The sequence below is a fragment of the Pollicipes pollicipes genome, unplaced genomic scaffold, assembly GCF_011947565.3.
Source record: "Pollicipes pollicipes isolate AB1234 unplaced genomic scaffold, Ppol_2.1 Scaffold_7261;HRSCAF=8764_pilon_pilon_pilon, whole genome shotgun sequence".
Taxonomy (NCBI): Eukaryota; Metazoa; Arthropoda; class Thecostraca; order Pollicipedomorpha; family Pollicipedidae; genus Pollicipes; species Pollicipes pollicipes.
The window spans coordinates 63,834,881-63,861,051 of record NW_023597054.1 but is presented as its reverse complement, the minus strand read 5'-3'; the positions used below and the strand labels follow the sequence as shown (position 1 = coordinate 63,861,051).

The 26,171-nt window shown below is 58.9% G+C and overlaps 1 protein-coding gene across 1 annotated transcript; it reads right to left on the bottom strand.

Moving 5' to 3' along the window:
- Window positions 1–285: 285 nt before the first annotated feature.
- On the bottom strand, window positions 286–25,412 carry LOC119111729 (uncharacterized). The gene is made up of 5 exons (XM_037235533.1): window positions 25,329–25,412; window positions 3,028–3,503; window positions 2,213–2,871; window positions 1,335–1,927; window positions 286–1,235 (listed from the first exon to the last, which is right to left on the bottom strand). The coding sequence occupies exons 2-5, from the start codon at window positions 3,298–3,300 to the stop codon at window positions 286–288; spliced, it is 2,475 nt and encodes an 824-aa protein (XP_037091428.1). The 5' UTR covers window positions 3,301–3,503; window positions 25,329–25,412.
- Window positions 25,413–26,171: the final 759 nt, after the last annotated feature.

Below are 26,171 nucleotides of genomic sequence, written 5' to 3'. Positions count from 1 at the left end.
ACACATGCGAACTGAGGGGGCAGTTGCGAGCTCAGTGTCGCATCAACCTTGTAACATGATCACCTCACCCCGTAACATCACATGGAGCGAGGAGGCTTCGTAACAACACAACACCAACATCACACGTGCGTAACGCAACACGCTTTTGATCGCGGGCAGCCGCGAGAGGCGACGGGGCCGCCTCGTGGCCGGCGCACAGCTTCAGCCGGCCGTGAGCGGTCGTGCCCCGGTCGGAGCGAGCCGCCCGCCAGCCGCGGCGGCCGGGCGCCGCCACGCCGGCCGCCGTCAGGGCAGGTAGCCGAGCGAGTTCTCAATGTTCTGGTCCGAGTAGCCGTGCCGCGAGCGCGCCGTGTTGGAGCCGCTCACGTTCTGCATCGAGCTGTAGGCGTCGTCCTCGCTCTCGGTGCCCAGCAGGTCGGTGGTCTGGTTCAGCTTGAGGCCGGAGAAGGTGGCGGCGATCTCGGTGGTCTTCTTCATGGACATGATGTCGCCGCCGTTACGCGAGGGCTGCCGCTGCGACGCGCCGCGGTACACGATCTTGCCCGACGGATCGGCCGCCGACACGAGCAGGAAGCGGCCACCCGAGCCGGCGCTCTGGCTCGAGCGGTTCGACGTCGTCGACATTGACGACGTCGAGCTCATACGGTTGAAGATGAAGCCGTTTGCCGAGTGGTGCAGGTTGTCGATGCTGAAGCTCTTGCGGCCGGCACGCGCCGACTGCGGGTCGCGCGCGCTGCCGTCGCTGTCGAGGCTGAGCGCCAGGCTGCGACTGCGGCTGCGGCGGCGCGCCACGGCCGCCTCCTCGGCGTACACGGCGCCGCCGCTCTTGTCGCCCATCACGCCCGTCGAGCTGGTGAGCAGCGAGCTGGAGCTGCGGCCGCGCCGCAGCGCCGCTGAGTCGCGCGAGCCGCCGCTCTGGAGCGACGCCGCGTTCTTGCGCCAGGCGGTGGAGGGCGAGTCGGCGCGCGAGAGGTTGCCGAGCGAGCCGTACTCACGGCGCCGGCCTCGGCCGAGCGTCGAGCGCGCCGCGCCGTCTGTCGACTCGCTCTCAGAGTCCAGCTTGATCTGGTACACCTTGAGGCCGCTCTTGCTGACGCGCTTCAGAGAGCAGTAGCACTTCTCGCTCTCAGCACAACTCTCCGTGTCGCAGGCGCACGGCAGGTCGTACGTCGACTTGGCCTTGGTCAGGCCGCCGGCGCCGCGCGGCAGCGTGCAGTAGCACTTGCTCGAGTAGACTGACTCCGAGTCGCAGCCGCAGTCGCACGGCGGCGCCGCCGGCGGCGGCACGCGCTGTGCGCGCGCCGGCATCGGCGTCTTGGGCGCCGGCCGCGTGCCCGAGGAGGACGAGGAGGAGAGCCTCGAGGGCGGCGACTTTGCCTCGTCTCTCGCGCCTGAGACGCTGCGGAGCGCGCGAACGGTCACCTCGCCGTCGCTCCGCACGCCCAGCTTCTTCTCGCTCGCGCGCACGTTGTAGAGCTTCTTGAGCGGCGTACGTTCGCGCAGGTAAGAGGACGGCGACTGGAAGCTGCCAGAGCGGGAGCTGAAGCGCGACAACGACTTCTTGGTGGCCTTGAGCACGTTGCTGATGGTGCTACCGTCCGTGTCGCTCTCGCCGACCGAGGACAGCTTCTTGGACTGCTTCTTCATAATGTGCTTGCTCCGCTGGTACATCTCGTCCTTGCTGAGCGTGAGCGCCAACCGCAGCAGCAGCTCGCGGTGCTCGGGCCGCAGGTCGCTGAAGCTCATGCCGCCCGGGTTGACCACCTGCCGCAGCACGTCGTCCACCGTGCGGATGCCGTCGCGCGCCTGGATCTGCGCCAGCAGCTGCTTGATGTCGAGCCGGCCGTTGAGCTCGGCGAAGCTGCGGCTTCGCGGGAGCCGGCCGCCGCTGAAGTCGTCCACCACCACGCCGTGCCGGTCGGAGGCGCTGCGCGTGAGGCGCCGGCTGCGCCGCGTGCTGGCCGCTCGGCTGGCCGGGCGGCTGGCGCTGCGGCCGCGCCGCTCGACGCCCCGCTCGCTCGAGCTGCGGCTGCTGTGCTCCGACGAGCCGTGGCTGTTGCGGGCGCGGCTGCGGCTGCGGCTGGGCGAGCGCGCCGCCGACGAGCGGCTGCGCTGCGAGCGGCGCCGCTCGTCGGCCGCCGGCTCACGGCGCGCGCCGTCCGGCGGCGGCGGCGCGCGCCGGCGTCGCGGTGGCCGGCGCGGCGCGTCCGACTCGTCGGCGGCCGTGTCGACGCTCGAGTTGCTGCCGTTGGAGGTGTCGAGCCGCGGCGAGCCGGCCGCCGGCTCGGTCCGCATGCTGGACAGCAGCGCCTGGTACAGGTTGGCCGCGATCACGATGGCGTCCTCAGGCGCACCGCACACGAAGCCGTGGCACTCGAGCGTCTTGACCAACCCCGGCTTGCGCATCACGCACGCGAACACGGGTGGGTGGCTGACGCCCACCGCCTCGGTAATGAGGTCCATCTGGAGGTCGTTGTACAGCGTGAACTTCTCTTGGCTCTCGGGGTCGCAGATGAGCGGCAGGAAGGCGAACTTGAGCTCCATCTGACCCGAGGGGTTCACCTGCTTCTTGGCGACGAACTTGACGGCTGCCCACACGGCGATCGTCTGGAACGGGTTGAACACTTCCTGCACGCCCTTATGCAGCTCGCGCACGTATTGCACCCGCACCCCTGTGTCCGTGATCTCTAGTGTTCCGGGGAGTGGCGTTTTGCCGCGCTTCTGCAGGATCCGGTACTCCATGTACAGCCGCTTCAGCGGGAACTGCAGGTCCTCCAGGCGTGTCGCCTTGTCCTCAATCGCCAGCGCACCCAGGTAGTCGACCTTGAACTTGACGCCGGCGGAGGCCGACCGCCCGACCTCTTGGCTCTGCTCGGGGGCGGCCGGCCGCCGTGCCGGCTCCTCCGCCAGCGCGGGAGCCGGCTCCGGCGGCGGCGGCGCGCCGGCCGGCCGCGCTGGAGCTGGCGGCTCCGCCGTCCGACCGGGCGCCGGCGGCGGCTTCAGTGGCGCCGGCCCGCCGCCGCCGGCGAACATCTTCTCGATCTGCGCCTGCACGGCCGAGCGCACGTCCTGGAACTGCTGGCTGCGCTGCTCGGGCGCCATCTCCATCACCTCGTAGTCGCTGTTGCTGGCGGCGGCCGCGTCCGAGCCGCCGGCCGAGCGCTTCTCGCGGAACAGCGAGTCGATGCGACGCTTGTAGATGGAGCTGCGCTCGGTCGTGCTCGCGTCCGAGTAGGTGCTCGACGAGTCCGCGTCCAGCCGGAAACTGTAACCGTCCGCCGCCGCGGTGTTCCTCATCATCTTCGCGCGGCGGCGGCGGCCGGCATCGGCGGAAGTCGGCGTCAGGGGTCACTGCCACGGACGGAGGCCGGCGTCAGGGACCGCGCCACGGACGGAGGTCGGCTTCACGGACCGCGCCACGGACGGAGGCCGGCTTCAGGGACCGCGCCACGGACGGATGTCGGCGTCAGTTACCACCCAAGGCAGACTTTGCTCTCCGAGTCCTGGAAAGATAGAGCAGAGTCAGAGTGAGCGGTGAAGCGGAGGATGTGCTGAATATGTTGTACGCGCGCGGTTCGACGCGACTGTGGCTTGGCCGTGATAGGGTTGACAGACCGTTCTTCATCTTAGCGTTGTCAGCGTACTTTTCTCAGGATTTCCCCTTTCTCCGACTGTTGTGCGCCGCAATACTGACGCTGTTAGGCAGCTGTGTATGAAAACCGGCACGCGCGCAGCGAACGATACAGCTAAACATTTCACTTATGCGGCGCCAACGAGCTCCTAAGCGAAATTCGTTTCACGCTGCGCGCAATAACGCCTTGCCGTGTCGCCCGCGCCACGCACCGCGCCGTCCAGCCGCCGACAGCCCCGTTCCCTGGGAATCTGGCCCATTATGCCGGACGCTGACTCCTCATGCGGAGCGACTGCAGTTCCACGTGGTTGCTCTCGTCGCTTTGCAAATAATGATGACTGATATGCGGCCGGTGCAGCGGCGCGAGGTGGTGCGTGGCAGCGCACCAGCCACGGTCCACCGTAGCGCTACTTTTCCGATTCACCGGCCAAGTGGCGCGCGGCGGCTCGCAGTGGGTCGGATCACTGCCGTCGCCGTCGCCGGGGATGGAGGGAGGCGTTGCCGCAGCCTCCGCCTGCCGCGAGATCCGCCGGCACGCGGGTCGGGGCGCCCCTCGCACCAGGCCGCCAGGTGCCGTGTCTGAAGTGCGGGAGCAGGGGGCCTTGTCCTCGATGCGCGTCACACAGTTTCAGCGCCGACAGATGGGACATTGTGCTCGATTAAAGCGTGCCAAGTCTCGCGCGGGCACCGGACGCTCCGCCCCGTTATGTCGCGTGTATCCGGCGAGATCCGGCACCAAAACGTGCGGTCATAGTGGCTGTGCGAGACCGCCGATCCGGCTTCAGGTGCATTCCAGCTGCCCGACATTAGAAAGTGTGCATGCAAGGCAACCCCATCGTTATCGTCAGAAAGTTTTCGCTACGCTCGCGCGGTAAACCGTCATGTCCACGCTGCGGTCCAAGTGGTAAATTGATATTCTAACGGCCCATGGATTCCACAAGCCTGGATCTAAAAAGCTGATCCAGGTATCCGGAATCTATCATTGATATCGGAAACATATGAGCTAATTTGTAATGGCCACTTTAACGTATGCATGAGTGCGGTCATATGGGCAGGGACCTGTACAAATGGTGTGCGGAAGCTTCAAAGAATGCCACGGCACGCATTAACGAAATATCCGTGGCGTCTTCCGGTATAACCCAGAACCACATTTTGGAATCAAACTAAATGGGCGTGTAGCATGTCAGACATCCATTCATAAAGCATTCCTAAATGTCCCATGACGAACACTGAAATATCATAAATTGTTTGGGCACTGAAATATTATAAACTCTTTGCGAAAGACGAACCAAGCATTAACATGGGCAGTTAATGTGACAAGCTAAAAGGGTTTGATCGTTTCCTTATTGTTAAAGCATATCAGGTTCCCAAGTCAAGAAGCAAAACAAACAGCTTTCTCGTCCATTTCCGACCCTGACTATTATGGATCACGCAACGATAAAGTGATGTCTTATTAAGCCATCGGTGTCTAGACCTGAAGCAAAGCTTATCGCACTGCTTGACGTTGTCATGTATACGACTGAAGTAATTGTTTCTTGCAAGAGGGAAAAGGATAAGTATCTAAACGCTATCATCAGAGTGATGCCGCAACCAAAAAAAAGACCGTTCAGTCGCCTGGCTTCGGTAAGGATCCTTACGTACATGCCACTTATTACAATACATATTGTTCCTGCATGATGCATACCTACTGCATGTGCTACTGAACGTTCGCGAGCGAGCAAACCCTCGCACTGCATGACAAAGGTTGTCCAGGATAATCTCCCGTACCATTACCCTATGTTCAAGCCATGATGGTGGTGCAGCAATGTCGTATGGGACGATCATCGTCATCATATACCATTCAGACGCTCCAGGGGTAAACGTCCCGGACGTCAGGAACTGTCACCAGACTCTGCTCGTGGTCCCGGCGAATGGCACCAGACTCCACACGCGGTCCGTCCCAGGATCTGTCACAGGACTCCGCCATTGGTCCGGTGGTGCGCGCGCACCTGAACTTCCGCGTGCCTGTTATTTGCGGCGCATTTAATCGCCGAGGACATCAGCGTAGGATTTTCTCACGCTGATGACAGCGAGGCATCGAAACCTGGCCGATGCAGTGAGTCTTGAACTCGTCGTCCTACGAGAGGCCGAAACTGTACAATCGCGTTACGTGTTCCCATCCACGGGCAAACAACGTTTTAGAGACATCAACGTATTGAAAGCACCCGTGTTGAGAGAACTGAAGTGTTAGATCCACAATGTTCTGCATACCTGGTGGGTACCGAGATGGCTTACAAACGCGGTACGGACCGGACCATGTTAATTTACATCCATTGATAAGCATGACTTTCTACTATGACATTCGGTTGCATAGCATTACAACTGGCGCCAGCAAACGCCGGCTGATTGAACGTGAACGAAACCATGAACTGCATCGTTCAGCAATCATCCTTAACACGGTTGGGTTGAATAAACGAAGACGTTTTCCGCCGACTCATCAGCGTAAGTTCTCAGTTGCAGATCTCAACACAGCGGAAATAGCCTTTAACAGGTCAAAGCATTTTTCGCTCATTTCAAACGCCACGACAGCTGCATCCACCTCTATCCAAGGCGTCCCCGACCGGGTACTGCATTAAACGATTGCAAGGTGGCACACACCTCCTCTAGCCCGAGTCCGAATTACGGACACCGTTCTGCCGCTTCACCTGCGCCGCACCGTCAGACGGCTTCCCAGGACTGTCGACCGACCAATCAGCGTTTCATTTATCAACACCGCGTCAGCTGCTAGCCATCTGCTCCGGGCCTCCTTGGAGTACGATGTCCTGGTTCGAGGAGTCGGTTGGCGTTGCATGAATGGGATGCGGTGTGTATGTTTGCATCTGACGGTGAGGTACTCATTGTCTGATGACAATGTGCCTGAGATGAATATTTAACTTGCTGGTACCTGGTGGTGAAAGTATGGACGTCTGTGCTTCTTAGCGTGAGGCACACAGACCGAAGCGTGTCTGATAAAGTGTCAGAGGCGCCGCTCTCTGATTTCGCCTCTGAGTTCGTGTCTCAGAGCGGCGGTCTGTTGACGTCGGGGCGCCCCTCTGCCGCCGCCAGCTGGCGGCGGTCTTGTCAGTGAGCCGCCCGTTAGGAGATCGGCGGAGACGCAGGGGCCGTGAAGTCGAAACGAGCCAGGCGGCAGCATTCTTTCCCACAGTAGTCTTTCTATGACAAATGGCACGGATCTTCAGAAGTTTATAGACCTCTCTCACATCCATATGGTGTTCATTGGTCGAGTAGGCTAGGCTCATAATTGCACCGGGCTTGCACCCCAGGTTCTTGATTCATGATGCGCGTAAAGCGCTCCCACAGTGACACACGATGGCTGTAATTGTACATGAAACTACAGCATGACTCGGGCTCATTTCGAGCGAGCAGTACGAGCCCGTTCGCACTGACCGTGCCTGTACACATGTATGAAGGCAGACGTGAGCTGTGTGCCTGCTTTGGGAGTATTGCATAGAGGGACGTGAAAAATAACGCCTTTTAAGGCTCGTAGCGACGACAAATACAAAATCCTTGTCTCCAGGCTGAATAGCGTGGTTGAGGGATAGTGCAGGGTTGCTGAATAGTGCGGCTGATTGTGCATCACCGCTGATGTAGCGGCTTTGCATGATCAGTTGCAATGCGCCATTGCTCTCATTGCAATAATGCCTCGGGGCTCAGAATGACGAGGTCATGTCCGATCAGAGACTTCACTCTCCAGCTTACCAGCCCGGTCGGCCTCTAACTAGAACGGGCACTTGAGTGCTGTGATACGTGCAGTCTCAAGGATTCAGTTTGTCCTTCGAAGCTGTAAGTAAGCTCACTGCGCACAACTAGCGGACGGTCATGTGGGCTGTCAACTTTACTCACGCAGGGGTTTATTGTGCGCACTAGACCGCGCAGGCGCGGCGGACACGGACTTACCGCATCTTCAAGTTAATGGCGGGCAAGCGTTTCTTTGGTTTCAGAATGTGCGATAATTTTCCAAATGTTCGAAATGTCAATAAAGAAGATGTTCCAAAATCTTCGAATGGTCAATGTGAAGCATGTTCGCCGTTTTCATTCCGGGCTACATGACTGCCATGCACAAGGTCATGCATTCGTCGAAAGAAGACGGGGGCGAGGTAGGCGAGCTCCGTCGCATACCTCACTCTTTCCGGGGAGATGTTCTGAATATATGAATATGTATTATGTAAATTTTCTTCTTGGCGGCCGTAACAAGCACAGCCAAGACACGGTCGTAAAACGGTGTAACTATCACGCTTACTACGCCTGGCGTGCGAGTCCCACGCGTGCACTGTGCCGCATGACGCATGGAAAACAAGGTACATCAGACATGGGCGGATTTCTACAATTTGCGTGGGAGGCATCCTGCCAACCACCACCACGACGTGGAAACTGACGTAGATTGTAATGTTAACGGCGTTGTTACTCCGGACACGAATAGCGGTGAGAGAGAACTATAGCTTATCTCACTGGCTCAGAACATTCTCCAGCTGTGATACCTTCCCTGTTCCCGTCTGTAACACCAGCCCGGTCCCGGTCTGTAGCACCAGCCTGATCCCTGTCTGTAACACCAGCCCGGACCCCGTCTGTAGCACCGGTCCGGTCCCCGTCGTAGCACCAGTCCGGTCCCGGTCTGTAGCACCAGCCTGATCCCCGTCTGTAACACCAGCCCGGTCCCCGTCTGTAGCACCGGCCCGGTCCCCGTCGTAGCACCAGTCCGGTCCCGGTCTGTGGCACCAGTCCGGTCCCCGTCTGTAGCACCGGTCCGGTCCCCGTCTGTAGCACCGGTCCGGTCCCCGTCTGTAACACCAGCCTGGTCCCCGTCAGTAATACCAGCCCTGTCCCCAGCTGCAGCACCAGCCCGGTCCCCATTTGTACACCAGCACGGTCCCCGTCTGTAATACCAGCCCTGTCCCCGTCTGCAGCACCAGCCCGGTCCCCTTCTGTAGCATCAGTCCGGTCCCTGTCCGTAACACCAACCCGGTCCCCGTCTGCAACACCAGCCCGGTCCCCGTCTGTAACACCAGCCCGGTCCCCATTTGTACACCAGCCCGGTCTCCGTCTGTGACACCAGTCCGGTCCCCGTCAGTAACACCAGTCCGGTCCCCGTCTGTAGCACCAGCCCGGTCTCTGTCTACGGTACCCTCTCGGTCCCCAACTGTGATACGACCCCGCCTTTCGTCTGTGGTACTCGCCCGGCCACTCTGCGCCCAATCCCCTCCGATGCCCCTCCATCTCCCGGCGGCCCGCCTTCCGCTCCAGTCCAGCAGCTCGCAGCGCGGCGTCACCGGCGGCTCCCCGGCGGTCGCGGTGCATCATGACCTCCAGCGAGAAGCACGACGCCGGCGGAGCGCGTGGCGTCGGCGGCGGCGGCGGGGAGATGCGTCGGCTCGCGGCCACGGCTGCGTCCGGGACGCGGGCGCACATCCGGGACGTCGGCACGTTGAACCCGCCGGTGTTGATTGAGGTGATAAACTGCCGGCTGGCCGTCACGCTCGGACGCACCCTCGCGGGATGCGCCCGCAGCCACCGTTCTCGACACGGCCGCCGCGCCGCCGCTCCGGCTCCGTGGGTGGTGTGCACCCGTTCTTGCAGCGGCAGCGCTCGGGACGGCACCCCGATCAGACGGTGGTGAGGTCCTCCCGGCGCGTTCGCAGCTGTCAACAGGAAAGGAGACGGAGCGCGAGAGTTTCGCTGAGCTCACCTGCAGACGCCGACGGTCTGCAGCGCGCGCCAGGTCGGGCCGGTGCCGGCCGGACGCCGTCGACGCCGCGCGGCGGGTCGCGCCGACCCGAACTGACCGGCCGTCTCGCCGGCTAGACGGACTCAGGAAGTCGCGTCCGCGTAATTCCAATCAGACCGATGGCGTGGGAGCGGCGTCCTAGCTGCCGGCGCGCCGCCGCGCCATCCTGCGCCGGCCGCCGCCTAATCGCCGCGAGAACCGAACGATGATTATCCATCAGCGGAAGAGTGATGGGCGCCGGGCGCGACTTATAAGGAGATTGCGGCGGCCGAGTGCGACACCGGGCTGTTGTAACGCACGGAGCGACGACCGACGCGTCGCTGGTCCGTCAGATCGGCTGGCGCGGGGAGGGCAGGTCGCTGGGGACCGAGTGGGTGCGTGGAGCTTGTCGGCGTCTATGTCTTGCGCGGCAGCAGCACTTGCAGTCCTTCCGCGTGACGCCATGCTGCCACTTGTGCAATGCGCAAAACGTGGGAAACATGTGAAACTGCGCAAAACATGTTATCGCATAAATTACAGCCAGATCTCCCAGGATTAGAAGCCACAAGGGTGTAATCCGAAGCATACCATTTAAATATATATATATATATATATATATATATATATATATATATATATATATATATATATATATATATATATAATATATTATGTATATATATAAATATATATATATATATATATATATATATATATATATATATATTTAAATGGTAATCTCAAACTTCCAATTAGCCGAAACACATTCCAGGGGGGCATATATGGTGCAAATATGGACAATGCTCCCCATTTAGGAGAGGCGTGAACAGACAGCTTGAACCTGCATCAGCCCGCATCAACTTTATACCGTTGAGTAAAGAACATCTTCAAATCCCCGCTCCCGTCCACCAGTTGTTACATCGAAACGCCTCCCGTACGCTCGCGGTTGTAGCTCACCGTACGTACACCCACAAATCACAGCGGCTGTTGCCCGCCGGCCTGCATTGTTACTAACGATCTGGCCGCCTCGTAAAGCGGACTCATTCTATGCAAGGTCCGCCGTCGGTGCGACTGTTAATGTCGCCGTCCTTGGCCACTCATGGCTGCCTGCTGGAACGGCTACACGGAAGCTACAAAGTATCCCGCCACGCAGTGAGAAGGTGTCGGCACTTTAAGGGGTGGCGGTTCCCCGCAGTGACGGATCGGGGCGGCTCTAAAAAACTGCCGTTACTGGTGAGTGATAGCCGCAGTCCTGGAGCGCTACGTACAGCCTCAACAGAGTGGGCTTGCTTCAACAAATTCCAGCCTTAGTTTTCCTAGAATGGATGGAAGATCCTGATTGCTTAAAGAAGCTTTCGCGGCTAACAAATCACGAGTACCGGTAACGTTATGCTCCTGGGCAGTGGGCAGGCAAGGAGGGGGGGGGGGGGGGCTCATGGGGCTTTAGCCACCCAGAAGATTCGAGCGCAGTTGTCACTAGACTCTAGTAATATAATTCCGGAATGTGGTGATCAGGGGAACTGCTTTGGTTTTATATATTATAGACAATACCACGGGCGGTGACATGTACGACCCAACAGCCGTCATGTAGTTGCAAGACGAGCGGATGGCCAAATCAGTATGTACGGCACACAGCTGAAGCCATTGCTTAAGGTGCCAGGACAACCCAACATTGAAACTCATTGATACTTTAGATATTGTACCTATTGGCGTTTATTGGATCTTTGAGTCCGCTCGTCGTGCGTACGTATCGTCAATAGGGCTGGGAATCGCTCGTAAAACACCGTCCTCCCCCATCGCAAATCATAGAAGCCCCCCACCTCTCGTCGCAAATTCTGGCTGTGCTCTTGCTTCCGCGCTTTGTCCTCTGCCGAAAAGCTATGGACTAAAACGATGACATGACTGAAGTGCGACATGGTGCCCGTCTTCCAATGGGCCACGTTCAGGCAAAAATAATAAAACTAATACCTAATACTAGCTTGCCGAAAAAAATTACTAAGGCATCACAGCGTAAACGGAAAACTCTTAATGACATATATATATATATATATATATATATATATATATATATATTAGTGGTCAGGCAATGGATTACGCCACACTGATGCCCTACCCGTATGGTGCGAAAGTCTATCCACCTTACTCAAAACAAATTTTCGGCAGGCCCGATCCTTCAAACGTGTCTACGTTAAACCAGTGATGGAGCGCTGTTCATAGCTGACCTGGAATTCACCATCATTGCAACATAGACATCAGTTTCTTGTGGTGATGAGCTCTCACCAATGGACGGTATTCCCCGTGGTTTCCCGAGTGAGCATGCAAGCGTGACTCGAAAGGCGAGAACACTTGGTCAGCACTCTCGAGGCAAGTGCAACGGCTCCACACGCCCATGAGTTTGTGCCAGGGTGCAGCCGCATGCCACTTCAGACTCTTAATCGCACTAGGTCTTACTTACAGTCAGGCTAGTTGATATCAGTCCCTGCACATGCATAATGATTATAATAAGTTAGGGGCGTCTCATGCATGGTAATATCACCACTCATTAATAGGCCTCTGCCGTGAACAATGATTTGGGTGGAGCAGATAACGGGATTCTGTGGGTCCGTTTCCTCCTAACTACAGCCCGGTCATTGGTTGACATCACGCTCTTCACTTCTGAAAACTAGACACGACGTCTACAGGACGTGCGATGCGCGGCTGCCGCCCCAACCAGCTCACCGTCCGCCCTGCTATCCTTATTCTTGCTCCATCTCCACTTGGTCAGCACACACGACGTCTACAGGACGTCTACACAGACACGACGTCTACAGGACGTGCGATGCGCGGCTGCCGCCCCAACCAGCTCACCGTCCGCCCTGCTATCCTTATTCTTGCTCCATCCTGCATCCTCGCGACACCCCGTTCATCCGGGACAACCTACACGCACCGTCCGTGGGTGGGCCGGGTACCGCCTGGAGGGGGCCTCGTTCGAGTGCTGAGCACATACTCAGAGGAGGAGCCCCTGTGCGGCCTCTCTGCAGATGGACCCGAGGTGCGCACAGTTCTGCCCCACGGTTATCCACTCTCATTCGTCTCCAGCCCTGAAATGGTCACGACTGGTCCAAAGGCTCCAATCCAAACAACGAAATCAACTCACTGGCCAAACGGAGCAAGCGCCGGCTGGGGTCGGGTATCTTAAGCGATCTGTCAGCAGGACGCCGAGTGGACTAGGGATCTTGACAAGAGGCTAGGTGTATATCTTTCGCCGAGTGCCGCCTGCTGAGGATTCCGTCCGGGTGCTAAGTGCAAGCTCCGAATAAGAGTTCCCAAGTCCCCAGCAAGCGGGGCTTGGCTTGTTATCCATCGATGCGGTACGACGCGCTTCGGTCCCGTGCGGCGAGTGAGACGGAATGAATATTTCCCGACTGCTATACGTTATGCAAGCCTTACGCAAGTAAATAGAAGCGCATGTGAATAAGCGACAGTTGCACGTCTACCATAACTGGACCCAAATCATTTATGTAATCGCAGACATCTTCACCACTGGACTTGACGCGTGAAATTAGCCACATTGCATAGCGAACTCCGGACCGGTAAGCTCGCTTCTCAGAGTGGGTAGGCCTTAACTGTTGGGCTCTGGGGATATGTTATAGAAAACCATGGTGGAAAGGCATAAAATATTTTTCTGTAACGCATTTCGTTTCAACGAATTACGTCGCCAACCTATTACTGATGTTTCTAGCAGACGTTGTCACTAGTAAGACCCACGCAACCACTTGAGCCAAGTGGGAGCCCGCGTTTGTACAGCAGTCGATGCACATTTTGCGCGGTACGAGTACACCTCCGACGAAACGCTCGCCGATTCAAAACAAGGCTCGTCCAGACGCGATTCACGTCGGCTGGCGGCTCCCCGCGAGTGAGGGCGTCGTTGAAGTGGCGTCGTTAACTCTCCCGCGCCGGTGCCAAACGGCCTCCACTACAGCCAGCGGCTCGGGAGCCCGATGGTCTCAGCGGGTGTCTTCATCTTCATGGGCGGCTCTGCCCATCAACATAAACACAGTCCATAAACCGTAATGCGCTGCCGGAACCTGACGGGGGACTCGATGGACCCGACACTGGGGTCGTGACGATGCCTTTGGAGATGCGATGTAGGTAAGTGGGAAGGAAGCTCAATTAGACCATCATTGTGGCCACGCATAGCGGGGGCCACATGTAATGTGCCCACATAAAACACAAGGCGGCAGCAGCCAGCCAACGGACATGCGACCTGTGATGCACTCGTGAGCATTATTGTTAAGAGATGCGGCTGGTCGGATTGCTCGAATTAAGAAAGCCCTGCGCGTACTGGAAATGCCGCGTCGATAAACGCAAAAAGCCGACCAGCTAGTTAACGCAGTGCATGTGTTGATCTGTTTTAGTCACTAGGCATGACAGTTGGGTTAGAACAATATGTACACGCGGCCAGTTCTGGCCATCCCTAGCACCCGCCATGCTCAACACCTCGCAGAAAACAACAGTTATGGCACGCACGTAGCTTCCTGATAAAAACTAAAAGCCTTCGTTTTCGAAGTATCTTTAAATCGGGAGCGGGCGTTGATGTTAATGGATGTTGGGGCACCCGCGACTCAGAATCATTTAACATAACGACGCCGCGCGCGATAAAAACTCTATTCTTAATTACTAGTTCGTCATGCCCATTAGCTCCCGAAACCTTTTGTGTGAGGAAGTTTACACCCCACACCAGACACAGAACGTGCTATCATTTCCGCATGCCTATGGCGCCCGTAACACACCTCCACCGTGTACAATGGACATCCTTCAGAGGCCGCTTGTCCGAGGCACTGGAATCTGCCCGCCGGGGGCCGCGGGCGGGCGCCGGCGACCCGCTCCTCTCAGCCGAGCGCCGCACCAGCCAGAGGCGTGCTCCGTGCTCCGTCGGCGGTCGCCCCGCGGCGGTGGCACCGGCTCGACCTGAGCAGCGGGTCTGCGGCGTCCGCGGTCACGGACGGCGGCGGCGGCCGCCGCTCGGGTCCGCTCTGCCTGTTAACCCTGGCGGCTGCTTTGGCGGCAGATGGTCACGACAGATGGCGCCGAGGTCGGCGGCCGCCGGCTGGCCAGGCGTCAGCTGACCCGCCCGCCACGACCCGACAGCCCGGCCCGCCGGCGCAGACGCCGACGCCGCCCTGGAGGGGTCGTCCTGCCGCCGAGGAGCCGGTCGCCGGTCCGGCGGCGACCCCTGCAGCCGCCCGCCGGACCTCAGTCGCCCGGGTCGCGGTCGGCGAGGCCGGCCGAATCTCGGTCACGCCAGACGCGCCGGAGCGAAGGCGCCGTCGCCACACTCACCACCGCACCCGCATGCACGGCCCGCTGAGGAGGCGTGCGCCGCTGTCGGCACGTCCGGGCCGAGAGCGGGCCGCGGCTCGGCGGCCGGGCCGACGTGGGAAGCGGCGGCGGCCGACCGGCCGGCGCATGCCGTATGGCGTCCCAGGATTTATCACCGCTCGGCCATTCAGACTCTGGGCAAACGCTGAATTAGGCTAGGTGGGAAATAACTGTCCGCCGCTGTCAGATGGTCACTGGATGAGCTGTAGACATAATTTCCTCGGATTCATCCTGGCGCCGCGTTCCGAGGCGGCCGAGTCGGCACACGTGGCATGTGGTGCCTGGTTGCGGATTGGGAGCACAAAACGGCGCATCATTGGGGAGAGAGCCAGCAGAACCGGGCGCTGCTACCGAGCCTCTGCTGCGCATCGCTCAGATGACGCTGTCTCCATTCAAACGAGGCCCGATCAGATGTGCCAGCAGTCAGCTGGCTGCCCGAGGCAGGTGGCGTATGGACCCCTTCAGATGCCATCGGCCCTGGAATCTCACGGCGCGTGCAGCGCGCTGACCGGGATGGAAGCAAAGCTGATGTGTTTTATCGAGCCGAGAGCTTTGGAGATCAACCCCCTACTCTAGGTTATGTATTCATATTCTCTCCACGTATGTATATTCTCTCTACTTTTCATTCACGACCGCAACCGCCGTGACAGGCAGTCACGACAGACATTCAAGCTGTCACGGAAGAAGCGCTGGCGTTTACACGGACGCGTCCCGTTGTCACACGGCTAGACTCGATCCGGCACGGTTGGGCCTTCACGCTCTTGGCGCAGGTCAGTCACATCCCATAGTTCCGGCTGCTGTCGACGATGTTGCACAGCTATCCACTCAGGACCGAGCGCACCGTGACACGACACCAGCACCAGCACAGTGACACGACACCAGTCCACGCCCGAGAGCATGAAGTCCAACGCCCGTGGCAGACGCCCGCCGTTCGTGAGCGAGTCCATCAGACGGTCGGCCCCGGGCGCGCGGGGCTGGGCCCGTGGCGCCCGCCCGGCGTCGGCGACCTCGTCTGCCGGACGGCGGTCAGGCGACGACTTCGGAGGCCGGGCGACCCTCGCCGCGGAGCCAGCCGGCGGCGGCGCGCCACACCGTTCCGTCGGAGCTGGCCGCCGCCTCCCACGTGACCACACAATGTCACGGATCCAAACACGGCCGCCCGTCGCCGAAGCGCTCGGCCTCGGCGGCTGGATTGCCGCAGTTAATGATAATTTCCGGATGTGTCCACCGGGAGTGATTGATCCGCCCAGAGAATGTCTGTGCGAGAGTGCGTGTCCGGCCGCGCCTCGCGTTCCCAGACCGGTCAGGGGCGGTAGTTTAAATGCCGTTTACTTGCTGATGATATGCGTGCCTGCGCGCGTCTGGGAATCCGGGCTGGTAGCGGTCCTGTGTGAGGGGAAGTGTCGCGTGGTCCGATGGCTTTTGTTGCCATCAGAAGTGAAGTCGTTCACCGTCGTTGTTATGACATGTTCTTCGATGACAGTCGCAGCGGACTGCGGGGTAAGATGGTGGAGGACCTGTGCTCGACTCCGCTTCGATGGAATCCATTCCAGGAGGGAGTCATAACGCATTTGGTCGCTTTCAGTCCTGGCTTCGAAGGTTACATGATCCTTCTAGTCTGCTTCCCATTCGGACTAAACAAGATGTGGTTTGAGTCCAGCGTTGGTCCTAATGTGGTCAGTTCCGGTTACAAGATCTATATGTTGCCAAAAGCGTGACCTTTGCTGCACAAACGAAAGCTGTTAAAACGAGTGTTTGCTTCATATTATTTGCACATCTATTCAGCTGGGCCAATCGGTGACTCAGGCTGATGAAGTCGGCCGACATTGACTCTGATTCTAACTCCGACGTCGATTTCATAAATTATTCCCCTATAAGCGAAGTCGAGCGCAAATGTGATGGTTTGAGGCCTTGAATGAACCAATGTGAAGGAACGGGTCTAGATGCAAACGGGCCGCGGCACCACAATCGAGGAAAAGCATATCGGAACGAGAAACGGCGAAGCGTTCATTGTTTAGTTTCTTTGGGATACCCGAAACTGAGCTATCACACATAGCAGAGTATCAGAGAGAAGAGCATGACATAAAGGCGCGAATAACGTTTCTATACAAAAGTTTGCAGCATCATTTTGCGAACTGGCATATACATGTGGGCACTGACGATTGTAAATGCTACCAAATATTTGCGGTACGTTGCAGTATCCCAAATATGGTATTTTTAAGCGATGCTTTCCTTACCACGCCGTTCATTCTATAGCGCGTTGCCCGCTCAATCTTTGGTATTTTCTTGATTTGGGTGTCCCGTTAATACTATTTGTGCTCCCTGGCTGGATGTCCCGTTAATACTATTTGTGCTCCCTGGCTGGATGTCCCGTTAATACTATTTGTGCTCCCTGGTGGATTGTCCCGTTAATACTATTTGTGCTCCCGGCTGGATGTCCCGTTAATACTATTTGTGCTCCCCTGGCTGGATGTACCCGTTAATACTATTTGTGCTCCCTGGCTGGATGTCCCGTTAATACTATTTGTGCTCCCTGGCTGGATGTCCCGTTAATACTATTTGTGCTCCCTGGCTGGATGTCCCGTTAATACTATTTGTGCTCCCTGGCATTTAACATTTTTCGTAATGTTGTGATGGAACGTTGTTAGCACTTCCAGTTATCTGACGACATCGACCACATTACAACGGCTTTAGGACATTCAGTCGGTTTGCTGACGGGCGGTCGGCTGTTAACGTTTCCTCGAGCATCCTCCGGCCGGAAATGCCCGCTCTCGACTGGCCATGTGCTCCAAGCGGCCCAAGCCACCGCGATCGGCGGCCTCAGGCCCGCCGCGAGCGCTGGTCCTGCGCCGCTCCGCCCTGAGGTCGGACGCGAGGCGCGGTACGAACGCGGCGCGGCCTCGTAAGGGACGCTCGAGCACCGGTCTGCCCCTGAGGTCGGACGCGAGGCGTGGTTCGAGCCCGACGCGGCATCGTAAGGGGCATCCCAGCGCCGGTCTGCCCCTGAGGTCGGACGCGATGCGCGGTTCGAGCCCGACGCGGCCCGTGAGGGGCGCTCGAGCGCTGGACTACCCCTGAGGTCGGACGCGAGGCGCAGTACGAGCCCGGCGCGGCCAGTGAGGGGCGCTCGAGCGCTGGACTACCCCTGAGGTCGGACGCGAGGCGCAGTACGAGCCCGGCGCGGCCCGTGAGGGGCGCTCGAGCGGCGTGGTCGGCCGTGCGGAACCCGGCCGGGTCCCGCCGAGACGCCTTTATCTGAAGTCACGGCGTGCCGCTGCGCCCGGGTGGTCCGCCGCGGCCCGGCCAAACGGCCCGTTATTGATGGTGCTCTGATGAACGACTGCGACCTGCGACGAGTCCACTCGCCGGCGCTATCGCGGCTATTTAACCTGTCTCGCTCAGTTGATGTGAGTTTTCACTTGGTGTGCTTCAAGTGTCGCACGATCCGCTACAGAAGGTGGTTTTCGACCGCTGAATGGCGCTTCCGTCCGAAGTGGAATGTGAATGTCATGCGAGGTAGAGATGGCAATCACAGTCAGCTCGTCAATACGCGGTACTGTTGCGTGCAAAGAACGCATCAACGTTGTTGTTATTTGGGACACGACGAACCATCCCATGCGCCGAGCGCATAACTGGACCGGTGCTGACATGGCGGCAGCTGTGTTCTGATTGGGCGTACAATGCACATGTCGTCCGGACCGCGACTGGGTGGATCGCCGAGCCCGCGGTGAACATATGGAATCGCCGGCTGGCTGACAGTGTCTGCTGCCGATGTGTCATGATATAACTGCTGCCGACATATCGTGATGTGAGTGCTGCCGACGTGTCATGATATTATTGCTGTCGGCGTGTCATGATATGACTGCTGCCGACGTGAAATGATACGACTGATGTCGACGTGTCATGATATGATCGCCGCCGACAGATCATGACAGATCTAACACTTTGCCTGTCGCCGACGGAGTACAATATTACTGCCGCTGATAACGCATATCATGACTGCTGCTGAAGTACCACGATATGGCCAGCCATCAGTTAAATGTACCAGTATGCTGGAAACAATCCACATGGTTTCAGGTCATTGCCATGTTTCAAAGTACCTACGGGTGCAGCATAAGAGGCATACACTAAAAGTAATAATAAAATGATACGGGCAATGGCCAAAGAGTTAAAACAGATCTATCTATGCACTGTAGCCGGATCAGATTAGCTGTCAGTGGTCAGTGGTCAAAACTACATCACGTCTGCAAGTCTTCAACGCGCTCAGTGTTGTGGCATTGCAGGCGTACGATGGCAGATGGCCTCAGGTAGCTGCGCCCCGATGCGAACACGCCCTCAGTATAGCAGTCAATCGGTGTCTGCGCAGGAGCAGACCACCTTTGTCCGAGGCGCACGTTTCACGGGTCGAAACAGTGGCGCGTAGGACAAAAAGCGCGCGGACCCTGTGAGGCGCGCCTACCTTCTTCGGCGCCCTAAACACTTAAATCACGTCGCGTTGCGCCACCATGGCCTCGAGCCTCGGCAATGCAATGGAATTTCATATAGATCGTATCCATATAGATCGTTGGCAAACAAAATAAATCAAATGTGTTTACAGAAGGGCACGAGTAAGAGCCCCGGAGCAGGAGTGCGTCACCACACATCACAGTCAATTCCGACATTAGCATAGCAACCGAGAGAATTATAGCACGCCGGATCAGCCACCGGTGAGTGGTGGTAAATGTCGGAGAGCGTAAAGATTGTAGTACGTTGTACGTTTCGTTTGACGTTTAAGAGGGCATATACACAGCATGCAAACGTGAGCAAGCAAAGGTGAAGTAAGCTGATCCATTTGGAGGATACTCTGCTCACCGCTGATCATAATGTCGTCAGTCAACCTCAATCTGATGCCTTATTAGTGTCACGAACTACCCGTGGCTTATAGCATTGGCCTGCAAGGCCTGTAAGTGGCAAGGCCGTGGGTGGCGCATGCTCTCTGACTCTGCGTCTAAGCAAAACCCTTCCATCATCAGGCAAGAATGTACAAATGCACTCACTCTTGCATATCAAACAGCCAGCACGCGTGCTCAAGCTTCAGCCAGATGGCCGACGTGCGCTCAGCGACCGTCACGGGCGTCTCGCCGCCTGACATCCGACGACAGCCTGGGGTAACAACCTCGACGGCAGCGCTTTATTCCAGCTACAACGGCTGGTCGTCAGCCTTTTAGTGGGTCATAACACACGATGGCCGGCGAGCAATCGCTCACTAAGCGTGTGAAGCCGTTTAAGCGATGCCGTCTCCGGAGCCGAAGATGCGCCACACCTGAGCTCCCCGAAGCCTGTAATCGGCCGGGCTGTGGCCGCGCCGGACAGTTATGCGCGCTCACTGGTCATTACACGTGAGCCCGGCCGGACCGGAAGTGAGGCCGCCCCGCGCGCGGAGGCGTCACCAGCGCCGGATCATGGGATAAACAGGGTAATTAGGCGGCGCTCGTGGTGCGACCGCGCGTGACCGGACGCGCGCCCTCGGGGCACGGTAACGGTGTCGCGGGGAGCGGCCCGACTGCTCCGCTCACCGGGCTCGGGTCCCGGTGGCCGAGCGGCGCGGCTGAGGGGGCGGGAGGGGGCAGGGGGGGGGGATGCGCGGGGAGAAGGTGCCGCGGGAAGGCGGGTCGGCAAGACCAGCGGACGCCGAGGAACGCGCGGGTCAGTGGAGCGGCAAGTGACACCGGACGTCGGGGCAGTTGATTGCACTTTCGGCGTTAAGCCAATGAATATCAAGACAGAATGTGGGGCGTGCCCTGAAGGAAATACGAAGCGGGCGCTGAGCGGGCAGGAAGATATTTTCATGGTGAGTGGGCAGGAACAGGGAGGTGGTGGGCAGAAACACAGAGGTAGTGGGCTTAATTAAACGGCGTTCGCCCGGTGATTCGACGAAGTGCACAACCAGTGACTCAGCGACTTCATCGCGTGCTTACAGAAACGACGACGTTGCACGCTGCTCGGGATGTTAGGAAGGCCCTGCAGGTGGACTCAGTAACTCGATGTTCCCATGACAGTTTGACGGGCTTGTGTTTCAGCCACCCATAAAGACATGACACGGTAGGCCACCCTAGAACTGTGAGACACCAGGCCCAGCGCCGCTCGTGGCAACGGGTGGTAGCGCGGACGCGCCAGCTTCTCTGATGTTTACGTAAGCCGTTCTCAGCCGGTCCAGCCCGCTGAGTCCACTGACTTTCCCGTCTGACGCCGTCTCTCAGGGTGGGTGGGAGACGCGAGGAGATACTATGGGAAGTGATACTTTTCTTTGGTCTATACATGAATATCTCAGGACCCATTGAGAAGTTCCACACCACCACCGTCCCCCGGCAGACACTCGCGGCATTCGGTCACTACCGTCGAACGAGTCCCCCACGTCCATCACATTATTTTGAAGAAAATTAGCAGAGTCCCAAAATACGACGAAGCCAACTACGAAACGGAGAAGTACACAAATATGTCACACAACCTCTTCCGCTGGATGAACACCAATAAATGTTCAGGGAACAGGGTATGAAAATATCGTAGGCGTCCTGCGCCCAATCCGGCTGAAGCAGAAGTGCATGGTGTTGATTGGCATCGATCTCACCGTCTCACCGCTCAGCGATGGAGAAGGACGCAAACACCCGGGAGCTTATGGCACACCCCCCTTCCGCCCAAAAACAGCTAGCAGCCACCTTCAGCCAAGACACGTGCATGCCTTATAGATATTCTATAGATATTCTTACACTGGCGCCCACACACCATGACCAGTAAACCTACAACCCTGACGCCATCCTGCCCTTCTTGAAAGGAATGCTGCGTTATACCGCGGTCCGGCGGGCCAGGTCGGCCTCCCGGGACGCGCGTGGCACTCGGTCCGCCGACCTCGCGCACGTGCCGGGGTCGGCCAGGCCGCGTCCGCCCGGCATCCCATTAGCCCAGTTCGGTGAAGCCGCGCCGAGCCGCACCGCCGCCGCGCCGGGACAAATCCGGCGCGAGCGCGGCATTCGCCGGCGCGCCGTTGACCCGTGACCGACCGGCGACGCAGCCACACGTCGCACGTTCGCGCGCGGCCCGCGCCGGTCAGCGGTCCGCCAGCCGGCCGCGGCAGATGGCCGCGCCGGCGGCGAAAGCGGCGCGATCGGTGCGGCCCGCCCCGCCCGCCGCCTCCGCCTGTCGGCCCCGTGCTATTGAGAGGTCCGCCGGCCCGTTGACGTGCACTGCCGTGCGAGAAAGCCACGACAGCCGATACAACTGGGTGACCCAATTGCGCGAACGCCTGTTGCGGCGCTGAATCTGGCGGTCTCCGTGGGGCTGAAGCTGCGCTTGGCGCACGAAGGCGCGCGAACAATGCGTCGCGGCGGTCGGTGCCGACTGCGGAGCGCTCAGGTGGCGTGTGCGCCGGACGCCTCGCGCTCGTCCGCTCCTGCCCGCTGCGGACGCTGACGTGCCAGCCGCCTGACCGCCCCACTGGCTGGGTCGCCGGCGTAACGCAGGCCGACAGGTAAGGAGACGATCACCGGAGCGTTTTACGACGCCGCGCTTCCTATCGGCTCTACAGATGGCTTCACAGCGGCCGACCGGGGCAAAGGTGAAGAAAGACGGCCGGCCGTTTCAGTTCACACGTTCAGCCCTTCGTTGAGCGCGATTGGATGTCTTCCATCGCGGAGCAAGGGTCGGCTGCGTTGCAGCTATGCGGCTGAGCGGAAATAAGAGAGCGATTGAGATCTTTGCTATGGATACCAGAGGTTTCATCTTTAACTGCACACTCGCGGAAGAACAATGACGTTTTTGAGAGATGATCACTATTCTGGGAGATGACAACTATTGATACCGTTGTTGTTAGGACAGCATAAGTCAGTTCCGACACCGTGTGGGCAGCTCAAGATCTTGCTACTAGGGCATTGGTCATTCCATGGCGTCCAATATAACCGGCGCGCTCAAACGTGCATGTCCGGACATCCATGTCCCCGTGTACATTCGTTATCAGAATCTGCCTGATGGACTTAAGTTTAGGGCGTAACGCGCAGTTTGTCCGCCTGCCTTCGTGCACTGAAATTGAGGAGTGCGCAACACCTCATGCATCCCGTCCATCATGCACCCACCCATGCACCTGGAGCTTCGGGTCGAGGCACGTGCATCACCCGATTTCCTGTCCAACGGGCCTCAGTGGAGGCGCGTGCGGTGCTCACCGAGCTTCTCTCCCTCGGGCCTCTGCTCTGTTTGCCGTCACTGGGTGCATCCGCACGTGTGCCCGCTAAGTTCCAGTCCACCGGGCCGTCGGTCCGTGTGTCCGATGCGCCGCGCCGAAGCGCCGGCTCCCGCCCGCGCCAGAGCGCCGGCCCACACCTGCGCCAGAGCGCCGGCTCCCGCCCGCGCCAGAGCGCCGGCCCACACCTGCGCCAGAGCGCCGGCTCCCGCCCGCGCCAGAGCGCCGGCCCACACCCGCGACAGAGCGCCTGGTTTCCGCCCGCGCCAGAGCGCCGGCCCACACCCGCGCCAGAGCGCCGGCTCCCGCCCGCGCCAGAGCGCCGGCCCACCCTGCGCCAGAGCGCCGGCCCACACCTGCGCCAGAGCGCCGGCCCACACCCGCGCCAGAGCGCCGGCCCACGCCTGCGCCAGAGCGCCGGCCCACACCCGCGCCAGAGCGCCGACTCCCTCCTGCGCCAGAGCGCCGGCCCACACCCGAGCCAGAGCACCGACCCACACCCGCGACAAAGCGCCGGCCCACACCCGCGCCAGAGCGCCGGCCCACACCTGCACTAGACGCCGCGAACCGTCCCGTCCTTCCCACCGACCGGCCAGCCAGCGTAACGCCGCGGCGGTACGACACGCTCGTAACCTATCGCGCCGACGCACCGGACGTCGGGTTACGAGCCCGTCGTAACGATGAACCCATTAAAGAAGCGTTTTACAATTGAACCTCTAATCGGTGCTATAGGGGACTTTACAGCTGCCGACCAGGACGGAGATGGGGGAAGCTGACCGGTAGTTTCAGCTCACATGTTCCGCCCTTTTTGGGCCAGTGGCGTAGCCAAAAGGCTTTTGGGGCTATGCCCCGCCCGTAGATTTGACTGGGCCCTGTGATCGAAGGGCAGTGTTTTTTTTTGGGGGGGGGGGTTTAAGTATAGGGCTTTTAAACATCGAAACGGGTATCCGATGAGCCAAACTGAGATCCCGAACCCATACAGGTAGCCTGAATCCAAAACAGGGTCCCCAAGCGACAAAGGGAACTGGAAGTCCCATATGGGCCGATTTGTTCCCTCCTGGCAAAATCCTGGATACGCCACTGTAATGGACGGCTTTCATGGTGGGATAATGGTCGCTCCGAAATGACGCGATCCAGGTGATGTAAAAGAAACGATCGAGACATTCGCTACCGATATCAGAGATTTCATCTTTAGCTGCACACTCGAGAAAGAGCAATGCCCTGTTTGATAGATGACGCGATTTAGCGCCGTTTCCGGAGCAGTTTACATGTTTTCACATGGTGTGGACCGCTTGAGATATTGCTTCTGAGCACCAATCTTTCGTAGCGACGATTACGTAACGTGCATACGCCGCACCCCATGTCCATTGACAACCAGGATGAGGGCCCCCTGTTGAGTGCGTGGCTCACCGTTTTGTCGGTCTGTCTTTGCAGTGTAATTGAGGGACGAGCAGCGGCACATAGCCCCCGTCCACCGGGCCTCTGTCCGTGCACTTGACGGGCTCTAAGTGGACGCACGTGCACGAGGCCCGGCCTTCTGTCCACCAAGCCCCTGTCTGTGCGCCTGGGGCTCTAAGTGGAGGCACCCGAACCGCGCGAGCTCCTGCTCACCGGGCCTCCGGGCGCGTGTCTGGCGGCACTGAGTGGAGGCACGTGCACCAACCGAGCCGCCGTCCACCGGGTATGTCGCGCTCAGTCGTCCGGCCCGGACGCCGCTCCGCGCCATTGTCCGGGCGCACAGTGGCACCGGCCTATTAGCCATGGGCTATTGAAAGTCAAAGAAAAACCCAGAAGGAGCAGACTGCTGTAAAATTATAATTAACGTGGGCGCGACGGCACGCCACGCCAGGTTCCGGCGCAATTACGCTGATTCCAAGGGGTGAATTATCAGCCGTTTGGCTGCATCTGGTGCTCAGACACGGCCACACGACAACCGCTGGATCAAGAACGATAGCAACGGCAATATTTTGCTTGCGCCGGCGAAGCGATCAGGTGCGTACATAAAGGCGCCGAATTGGTATCATTGCCGGCATTTGTGCGTATGAATTCGCAGTGATGCCTGAAGCCGTATTTGATACTACAGGAGCGCGCGGGCTGCAAAGAACGGGTAAAGACCCCGATTTTGGCATCAACCTCAGGAAACTGCAATTGGGCATGCGTAGTGCGCACCATCCCTGCGTGCACCGGCGGCCGCCGTGCCGAGAACAGTCCACCGCGGTACTTAACATGGAAGCAAACACGACGCGCAGGTAACACATTCATCGCCCAAACATGACCGTCTACAAGGCAAGTAAACAAATGACGTATGTGAAACACCGCAAAATGACACAAATGCAGCCGATCGGCCGCGACGCGTGGGATCGCCCCCAAGGAGCCGCCGCACTGACCTGCACGTCTGCCGCTGCTCCCCGGTCCGGGACGGTGTCGCCTCACGCACCGCTCACACACGCGCGCCTCGCCCGCCGCCCGGCAGCCACCAACTGACGGCCCTTCTGCGGCGTGCTCGCCGCAGACGCGCCGGTCACGGATCGCGGCAGATGCTGCGCGGCCGGCGCCGCTTTGGCGCGCTTCTATGTTGGCGGCGCGCGCGAGCGGGGGGCACCGAGGTGACGATCGTGACGAGGAAGCGGAGGAGCGTTAGCGGTGGTTCTGTGGGGTAGCGGCGGTGCGATAGCGCGGCGTGCCGCGGCGGTGGGATCTTTGGCAGGCCCCGCTAGTAGTCTCTCACGGCGGAGGCTTTTTATGCGGAGGACGTCTTGCTGTTAACGCACATGGCCGTCAGTGCATAACAGATGCTGTGATGCCTTCTTTGTCGGCGAGGATGAGGGGCCAGCCGAGCCGAAAGTGGGCTGGCCCGGCACGCCACGGGACTGTAGGCTGCCAAGTCTCCCATGTGGACCCACATGCTACCGTCACTGGTATTGGGCGCGGCGTGTGACGCAAAGGTTTTCGACGTATTTGACACAGTTTTCGACAAGTGTCTCAGCTAATGTTGGTGATTTTATCGCTAAAGTGAAGACAGGACCGAGCTTGGCTCTCACTTGGTTCGCTCGGAATTGCTCCGAAATCAATCCAGGCAAAACAGATGCTTTAGTCATTAGGTCTATCGGAATAACCTGAAAACAATGTCGAATTTGATTTGGGCCAGCAGAGAGTAAACCTTCAGTAGCAGCGACCTCGTTATGTTGTTGTTGTTATGTTATGTTGTTAGGGTTATTGTACATTCAAGC

Bases quoted from the DNA above. Each gene is read 5' to 3' on its own strand.
- LOC119111729 (XM_037235533.1), bottom strand. From the start codon at position 3,300: ATGATGAGGAACACCGCGGCGGCGGACGGTTACAGTTTCCGGCTGGAC. The intron at 1,928-2,212 runs GTCGGACGCGCC...CCTCACGCGCAG, and splicing joins GTCGACACGGCCGCCGACGA to CGCCTCCGACCGGCACGGCG. The intron at 1,236-1,334 runs GCACGCGGCCGG...ACTCGGAGTCAG, and splicing joins CTCCTCCTCGTCCTCCTCGG to TCTACTCGAGCAAGTGCTAC.